At 47.9% G+C, this 9,507-nt stretch overlaps 1 protein-coding gene across 1 annotated transcript in view; it reads right to left on the reverse strand.

The window, feature by feature from the left end:
• LOC132432164 (zinc finger protein 660) overlaps positions 1 to 8,284 on the reverse strand; it is a 63,792-nt gene extending 55,508 nt beyond the window's left edge. Inside the window, exons 1-4 of the mRNA XM_069541144.1 lie at positions 7,992 to 8,284; positions 5,960 to 6,500; positions 1,795 to 1,966; positions 331 to 422 (exon numbers count right to left, since the gene is read on the reverse strand). Of these exons, the coding sequence (XP_069397245.1) occupies positions 331 to 422; positions 1,795 to 1,966; positions 5,960 to 6,382 (687 nt within the window). The 5' untranslated portion in view covers positions 6,383 to 6,500; positions 7,992 to 8,284. The remainder of the gene's footprint in view (positions 1 to 330; positions 423 to 1,794; positions 1,967 to 5,959; positions 6,501 to 7,991) is intronic.
• Positions 8,285 to 9,507: the final 1,223 nt, after the last annotated feature.

A 9,507-nucleotide genomic window follows, 5' to 3' on the forward strand; every position in this document is an offset into this window, starting at 1 on the left:
ACAGGGTCGGGGAACCTGGTGGTAAAATGGGTGGGGGGGGGGGGCGGAGGGAGGGAATCTGGGAAAGACAGATTAAAAGGGGGAATTCCCTGGTGGTCCAGTGGTTAAGACTCAGTGCTTTCACTGTCATGGGCCCGGGTTCAATCCCTGGTTGGGGAACTATTATAAGATCCCACAAGCTGTGGGGTGCAGCCAAAAAAAAAAAAAGGACAAATCTAGGACAGGACCAGCTCCAGGGGAAGCCACAGGAGCAGACTCAGAATGGGCCAGAGGCCCGGAGATGAGCTCTAGCTATTCCTGGGCCACAGACTTGGAACTCAGGAAGCTCACCTGGGGCCTGACCATCCGGAGCACAGTTGCCGCTGCTTGGTCTCCTACGTTCCCCACTTGGGGAAGGGCAGGCACCGGGGAAGCATGCTGAGCTGAGGGAGGAAAGAAAGCTCTGAGTGGGACCAGCCCTGCTCTTGGCTCCAATGAGGTCTGTATCCCAGCAAGTGGATTCAGGAGAACCCAGGTGGCTCCACACACACGGACCCTCATCCCTGTTCCATAAAGGCATTATCCTTTGTGAGCTGTGAACTTTTCCTGAAGGCAAGAAGGTCCCTGTTCAAACCGAACTGGCGGTTCCTTCCAGCCCTCTCTCTCCCACTCTCGGAAGGAAGCTACACTTCTGACCACCTTCTGTCTCCCGTGGCTTCCCCAGCAGCAGCCTGCCTGGCCTCCCCCTCACCTCTCTGCCCCTCATTCCCTGGCTTCTCTTCCTGCACCTGCCCTCTCATCACGGACACTGCAGGCGTTCAGGCCTCAGAGCTTCCCCTTTCCCTCTCTCAGAGATCTCACGACTCCCAATCTCTGCTCTTAAGCTCTCAGTTCTCTCTGAGACCCATATCACAAGCCTCCAGTTGCCTATTGGACATTTCACTTGGGTGTCCCACAACACCTGAAATTCAGTGTCTAAAGTGCATGTTTCCATCTTCCTTTCCTGACTTCCCAAGTTTTCTCAGTGATTCCAAACATCAGCCAAAACCCGCTAATTCTCCCTCCTCTCCATTGTCCCATGGATTCTTCGTTCAAATATGTGTCACATCTATCACTTTCCATTCCACTCAAACCCACTCACGCAATTAGTGCCTCACATCTGTTCTACACTAGCCTCCTAGTGAGGCTCCCGGTCACTGGTCTCCACACTCAACCCACAGTGCTCATGTGCCACAGTAATCCTTCTGAAATACTGTTTCTAACGCTTCAATCCCCTGCCCCCAAATTCTTCCTGGTCTCCATCCAAAGGCCCTGCACAAGCAGACCCCAGGCTCCCAAATAAGTCCTTCCTGACCCGACCTCAATGGGGTCCAAGGAACTCCCACTTAGCGAGTGTCTTTGCTCCAGCCCTCCATGATCTCGCTCACCGTTTACAATGTCCACATGGCTTATTCGTGATGGCATCAAATGCCTGCGGACAGATATCACTCACATGTACCTTATGAGGCTGCCTCTTCTTGCACTTAGGACTGACTCTCTGCCAACTAGATAACAAGCTCTTTGGAAGCAGTGCCGGCGTACTATATCTCTCTGGTCCTCAACAGTGCCTTTGCCATGAAACGTGCTTGACAAAAATGTGCTAAATACACGAATGATCGGAGAATAAGCAAAAGGAACAAAGTCACTAGAGAAGGAAGACACAGGGCAGGGCAATAAGGGACTCCAATGGGGTGGGAGATGGGGAGATGAAGGAAAGGAGACTCCGAAAGAGAGAAAGGAAGAATGACTTAAGGCCAAAGCGGGTGGAGTGAGTACCAGAGTGCCCACTGGGGAGGTGGTGGTGTGCCCCAGGGTCACCAGGAGGCTCCAGGTGGGCTCCGGGTGCCGAACCCTCACTGAGGAGTGAGGTAGGAGGAGATTCCTCTGTTGCACCCAAGGCTGTCATCTCCTCCAAATGCATTTCCTGTTCCTGTGCTGGAGCTGAAACCTAGAGACAAGGAAATAAAATTGGGTCCAAAAGAGCATCCTTGAAGGTACAGAACCCAAAACCTCTAAGAAGCACCCCCACGAGAGGAAGCCAGGGAGAGAAGAGTCAGAGGGTCCTTCTAGCCCCACCAGTAAGCCAACTGGGGCAAAAATGCCAAAGCAGGATCTACAGCTTACAATCCTATTTGCTATCCCTCTGTTGACCCTTTCGGTAGGAGCTTCAAGACCAGATTATATAACCATTTCCACTCTGTGTCAGTGCTTCAGACACACATTTGCTTATGAAGAACCCCCTGGAAAAAGGAGTTAGGAAAGTAATTCAGTACACTCCCTAGGGCCTCAGCCTACAGCATAGATCAATCAGAAGCACCAAGGAAGTAAAAAGTGACAGGTGTATGTACCTGTATGTGCACAAATAATGCTACTGAGGCCGACAGCTGGAGCAATACCCCAGAACAGCAGCTGACAAACCTCAGCTTTTCCAACTTCTCTCAGCAAAAGTGTCTCCTCTTCAGAGAAGCCATCCCTGACCACACTGACAAAGCAAGGATAGTCACACTCTCTCAAATTACCTGGTTATGTTTTCTAGAGCATACATTAGTCTTTAAATTATCTTATTTATACCTTTATTGTCTATTTCTCTGCCAATGAAGTATAAGCGTTTTGAGGGTGAGCACTCTGTCTTGGTCACTAGCTCCCAGAACAATGCTTAGTCCAATGGTGGTATTCAATTAATATTTGCTGACTGACTTCCTCTCAATATTTTGCTAAGAGTTATCTGCAAACTTGGTTTTCAATATGTACTACCTCTCCCCAAAAATTTATACAAAAAGTCAAACAGAAAAAAAAAAATTTAAAAAGAAAAGTCAAATAGGATCACATAACACCAAATCTTTAGAGACCTCGAGAATATCTCAGAGCACAGACCTTTTATTTTCTAACCCTTGCTTGTTGTCATCAAATCAGTTCCTCACAATCTCATGGTTACTACTTGTACCAGCATTTGGAGCAGAAAATCTAAAACATTATCTAAGTAAATCACTTTTTTTTTTTTTTTTTTTTTTGCGGTACGCGGGCCTCTCATTGTTGTGGCCTCTGCCGTTGCGGAGCACAGGCTCCAGACGCGCAGGTTCAGTGGCCATGGCTCACGGGCCCAGCCGCTCCGCGGTATGTGGGATCTTCCCGGACCAGGGCACGAACCCGTGTCCCCTGCATCGGCAGGCGGACTCTCAACCACTGCGCCACCAGGGAAGCCCAATAAATCACTTTTTAAAAATTGAAATATAGTTGATTTACAATGTTGTGTTAGTTTCAGGGGTACAGCAAAGCAATTCAGTTATACATACATATATATTCATTCTTTTCCAGATTCTTTTCCCTTATAGGTTATTAAAGAATATTGAGCAGAGTTCCCTGTCCTATACAGTAGGTCCTTGTTGATTATCTTAAATAAATCACATTTATAAGCTCATTCACTCTGGCATGTACATAGCAGAGCATAAGGTGAAAATAACTTCTTCAACAAAACACATGGATTTGCCCTACTGGGTTACATCTGCTGAGACGTTAGGGGGCTCTCTCCTTTAGTGTATATCTCTCCAATGGAATGGTAGGTCCAAGAGGCTCCCTGCAGTCTGAGGTTCCCCAGCTCTCCCATGGATGGTTCTTATAAATGGGACTTAGAGCTCTTAAATACAGCCGCTGTGGGTACTGGCAGAAGATAGAACTTAACTGCACTGTGATAACACAACCTTGTAATTCACTGACAATTAAATCCTGATAAAGTTCCTATTCATTACCTAGGACTCATAAGTGTCCTCTCCTCGCAGGCCATGAAAACCCCATTCCAATTTTCATTCCAAGATGGCATTCCACAGCAAGACATTAGGGAAAAGGTAGTGGCTTAGAATCTAGGGAGCTGGAAAATCCTGGTTCCCACACACATGGACAAAGGGACTGCTTACTAGCTCTGTCACCTTAGATGAGCCAGTTAACTTCTCCACGTTTGCATCGCTTGTCAAATGGAGATAATGATTACTATCTGCATACCTTGTAAGCCTGCTAGGAGCTCAAATTAAAAAAGATATAAAAGCATTCTGTAAATTCTGCAGCCCAGTAGGGATGCCTCTACCACTCTCTCCAGCCCCAATGTGCACACATGTGCATGCTCACTTCTGCTGATCAGAATGACATTCCTTAATCTCCTCCTGGCAAACTCCCACGAAAACGCCTGTTTTTTCATTTAGTCGTAAAAACATTTTCTGAATCCAGGCTAGGTGAGATAGTCCTGTTCTCATGTCCTTATGTCAGAAAACTTAAGCTGATGACAGTGGCAGAGTAAGAAACAGATTCCAAAGATCCCACTTCTAGGCTAGAGCCATGAGTGTTCAGCTGCCCTGACTGTCAACTGTTAGTCACTCTCTTGGGTTTGTGACTCAGTCACCTTTCTTCTGAGGCTCCCTGGATAAAAGACAGTTTTAATGGAGGCTATATTCTCTTCTGCTTAAGCAAAAGAAGGCAGGAGATAGGGAAATTTTCCTTCTACCCTCCTCACTAAATAGCACTCTAAACATTTCTTCAACCACTTGTCCTTGCCTATGGTTGGGCCTGGCTGCTCTCTAGACCCTACTGATAGTTGATTTATCCCTGTGTTTACTTGTTTAAACAAGGAAATAACGATTGACAATGTATCTGATACTGTCAGAGGGTACTGGCTATTACATCTGGAAAAAGTCTAGCCCTAGAACGCCAATCAATTGGAATTCATTCCCTAGGCCTAGATATGTAATCAGTTTTGAAAAAGCACTGAATAAAAATGATGTACTGGGTACTAAGGAAATTTCACTGGTACTGGTTTTCCCTGGTAAAGCACAAAGGAGGAAAAGTAGAGGGGACCCTAATCCATCCTGCTCAGTTACAAGGGAGCAACTGGAGACTCATCAGGAAGAACTGACTCATCCATGGTGTGATGGTCTTTTGATGTCAGTTTAGCTCTAAACTAGGTGTTGCTGTGATGGTATGGTGTACAAGTGATTAAAATTCATAATCAGTTTAAGTAAGGGAGGTTATCTCAGATAATCTGGATGGGCCTGATTCAATCAGTTACAAGGCCTTAAAATCAGAGCTGAAGTTTCATGAAGAAGGAATTCTCTTTGTGGACAGCAGCTTCAGCCTATGCCTGAGAGTTCTAGCCTGAACTTTCTGACGGCCTACCTTACAAATTTCTGACTTGACCTGTCAACTCCCCCAATGACAGGTCACTTTCTAGCAATATATATATGTATGTATATATATATAATTTCCTACTGGTTTTGCTTCTGTGGCTGAACCCTGACTAATACACATAGTCACTGAACTAGTTAGCTCTGTGATCCTAGAAGCCAGACTTCCCACTGTTATGACACTGCTAACTCTCCAACTTTTCCTTTTGAGTTACCCTGGCTTAAAATTTGAGAGAACCCCAGAAAGTAGGGAAAATCAAAAATAGAATTAAAGATGCAAAAAGATCCCAGTTGAGTTTGGAAAGCTAGAAAAGAACAAAATGATGATGAGGCCCAGAACTGTTACACCTCATAAGGAACCTAAAAGGCAGGAAAACAGCACAGTAACTTGGAGAAATCCGAGGAAGTAATGAGAACTTCTCAAATGAGGGCCCATGTTATCAGCATACCCTACGGGCTACTTCTCCCTGACATGCTTCCCTATTCTAACCAGTGTGCGGATCCTCTGCCTGTCAGGAGCACTCTGTGGAGCTCCAGGCTGCAGCTAGGTTCACGACACAGCACTTCACAAAGTAATTCACAGAGCGTGGCTGGGATCTGCATTTTTGTTTAAGGCTAGGAGCACAAAACTCTTTCCCCTTTATACATGGCACTGGTTCAGGAATCCCAAAGGCAAACCAGCTCAGGGCCTAGGGAATGGAGAATGTCTATTCTCAGGCTACCCCAAGCAGTATAGAATGGTTCCAGATGCCATTCTAGACTCGGCCGCTCACCTCTCCTGGTCCACTAACGTGTCTCTGGAAATCCTCCACCACAGCCACAGCCTCCTCACCACTCTCAGGGTGATGCAGCTGCACCCAGGTCCGCAGTTCCCCTGGCAGGATGCTCAGGAACTGCTCCAGGACAAGCAGCTCCAGGATCTGCTCCTTGGTGTGCACCTCCGGCATCAGCCACCAGCGGCAGAGCTCCCGGAGCCGGCTCAGCGCCTCCTGCGGCCCAGACATCTCATGATAACATAACTGCCTGAAGTGCAGCCGGAAAATTTCACAGACAGGAGGGTGATTCTTTTGGAGACTGCAGCCCTGTCCCCAGCTCTGGCTCTCTGGCTCCTGTTTCACGGTCAAGCGCCCCTCCTGCCGCTGGAGAACAGCACCCCTGGGGATGAGGCCTGAAGTTCCCTTGCCTTGGGCGGCCATCGTGACACCAAAGAGAAGCTTGTTTCAGTTGTGGTTTGTCCGATTAAAATGATGATCTGTAATTCAGACCTCAGAAGCTGTTGTCAGAGTTGAGGATGTAGGGTGATGGGAACGTCACCTAGAGAAACATCAAGAGAGAAATCAGAGTCCCCAGAGTGCTCAGCCCCAGGCAGATGACAGACCCTCCACAGTTAAAAAGCAAAGCTCTAGAAAAAAGAAAAAGGAGCACAACCAGGGCAGTCTCTCTAAGCATCTCTCCAAGTAACTTCCTTAAAGTTTCAGTGGCTCCCATCACCTACAGGATAAAACCTAAATGTCTATGCCTAGCATCCACAACCTGGCCTGAGGCCTCTATTCTAGCCACACCCCCTACCACTTTCCCCAGGTACCCCACCAGGCTAGAAAGACTGCAATGATCTCCAAATGTGAGATATGCAAGCTAATCCAAAAGGCGGATAAAGAAATACTAAGTTGTTATTTAACTATTTAGTGGATGTTTTATAATGTGCACTGAAATTTGTACAACAGTACATACCTTTAACTCACAAATAAACCTATGTTGGAAATGCATGCTCAAAACTCTTCTACTCTACTCTTTTGTAATAGAGATGCACAATAAAGAAAGTTAGCGACTAAAGCTCTAAAGACACAGCTAGAAGCCACACATACTTTCTCTGGATTTTTCTGCTTCTGAAACTTTTGACAAACACCTACTCACCTGTCAAGACCCAGAACAAATTTTATTTTTCTCTTGAAGGCATTCCTGATTGCCCCATGCAGGAAGGGGAGCTGGTCACCTCCCTCTCCGTACTTCTCAGTGTAACATTGTATTTTAACTAATTTATGCACAACTCAACACTCACACCCTCCAAACTGCTGGATGGCCACAAAAGAAAAGGAACCCAATGGAGTAAGAAATGCCAGACCCTCTTCTACTCAACCCACTTCCCCTAGAAAGCCTTGCTGATCTCTCCAGGCTTAAGTGTGGTTACTGCCTCAGTGAACCCACAGTACGTTTTTCTTCAAACCTCTGCTAGAGCACTTCTCACACTGTGTTTGGGACTTAGACGACTGCCTCCTCCACTTTATGGGAGGACTCAAAGGGCAGAGCTGGTTCCCAGTCATCTTTGTACGTGTGTGTGTACTTGGCATACAGAGGCACATATGTGGGAAGCGAACGAATGATACTGAAGTTGGGGGTGGGGGCGACTTTTATCCAGTTTACATACTGTAAAACCCTGAAAATCAGCACCTTAGTGGTAACTAGGGCATCTGTGCTATGCTTCCAATTCACCATGCATCTTGGTACCTTGGATAAGCTACTCTCTCCAGCGCTCAATTTCTTTAAAAAGACAAAGACAGACTTAAAAATCTGTGAGTCTGCTCTGAAATACATAGAAAGTTCAGGCCATTTTCCTACTTCCCTTACTGCTCCGAATGCTCAGCCCCTCATCTCATCTGGATTTTTGGCTCTCCAAGCTATACTTCACGTCTGAAATTCTGACTGGGTCTGACCCACTTCTGACGCTTCGTACTGTCTTCCAGCGCAAGGCTGGGAAAACGTCTATCTACATTTCGCGTTCGACCAGGCTTCTGCGGCGCCGCTCACCTGGCCACGTCTGCCCTGCTCATCGCTGTACCCGCAGGTGCTGGGCTCGGTGCCAGGCACGGCTGGTCAGGGAACTGGGACAAAGAGGCGGCTCTGCATCTGGCGGCTTCAGAGCGTCACGGGGACCGCGCCGCCAGCCGCGGGGGCGAAGAGTGGGTCGGGCTGGCGTAGCCGACCTGGGCTCTGGGCGGCCGCAGCTCCAGCCTAGCGGCCCCGGGCCCCAGCAACACTTCTCCCCCCGCCCCGGGCCCGCTCACCGGGGCACCGCACCCGCGACTCCCGAACACCAGACTCCGCCGCGGCCGGCGTAAGCGAAAACAATGGCCGGGCCGGAAGCGAGAGAGGCCCCACTTCCGGCCCCTCCAGGATCCCGGAAGTCTCGGTTGAGAAAGTGGGAGCCCGCGACCCCGCGACCCCGCAGTAACACAGCTGGTGACACCTTGGGCGCGGAGACCACCCCCTCCGGGCCTGGCTGGGGCACAGGGGCGCCAGCGGGGAGGGGGTCTCAACTGAGGCCTCAGGCTGCACACGTGCTGCCCTCAGACCATTCTAGGACTGGGCGACCCTGCCTCACCCCAGCTTTGTCCTTTCCCCTCCTGGTGGCCTTGGGAAAGAAAACCTAACCTCTGAGCCTGTTTTTTCATCTGAAAAATGAAGAGCACAGCCTGTGCCTGACACGGCTGTGAGAACTGAAAGGGGTAACATAAGGACACTACACAGCAAAAGACCTGACATATCCTGAACGCGCAGTCAGATATTATTATACTGTATGTGATGCCCAGGGCATTTTCACCCAGTGTGAGTCTTAATGAAATAAGCAACAGGTATCTCCATCTTACTAAAGAAGAAATGAGCCCAGAGATTGTGATATTTTGGCCGCAGGTGTGGTTAATCTTTCCTAAAACAGAACAAGCACTCTGGTGTCCAAGGAGAGGCCCCCTAGGGAGGGCCAAGGAGCCAATAAAAAGTGGGAAGTTATGGAGACAACATAATCTAGATGCAATTGTCTAGTCTAATATCTGGGAGGCAGGTGTTACCCAGGTGGACTTCACCTGGAAGAATGGTTTGCATACAGAAGCATGTGAACAGGTCCCTGCTGCTAAAAGGATTGAGGAGGCTCTGAAGGCACAACCTCCAAAAACGAATGATATATGGAGCTAACGAAAAGCCTCTGCAACTTGAGGCAGTAAAAGGACATATGAAAAAAATATATTCAAGAAAAACTTGAGTTCCAAAGAGAAACAAAGGGCAAAGGATAACATCAGCCACATTTCCAATGGAGTTAACTATGTATCTTATGCATTGGGTTGGCCAAAAGTTTCGCTCGGGTTTTTCCATAACATCTTACGGAAAAACCTTGATGAACTTTTTGGCCAACCCAATATCTTGTTGTAGGCCAGCAAGTAGTTCCTTTACAGGGTCCGAAGTAACAGTAACTTGTGCTGTCCAGGCCATCAGCAATATCCCAAGGATGTACTGGGTCTACCTCTGGACCTGACATGTGTCCATCACATCT

The sequence above is a fragment of the Delphinus delphis genome, chromosome 10, assembly GCF_949987515.2.
Source record: "Delphinus delphis chromosome 10, mDelDel1.2, whole genome shotgun sequence".
NCBI lineage: Eukaryota > Metazoa > Chordata > Mammalia > Artiodactyla > Delphinidae > Delphinus > Delphinus delphis.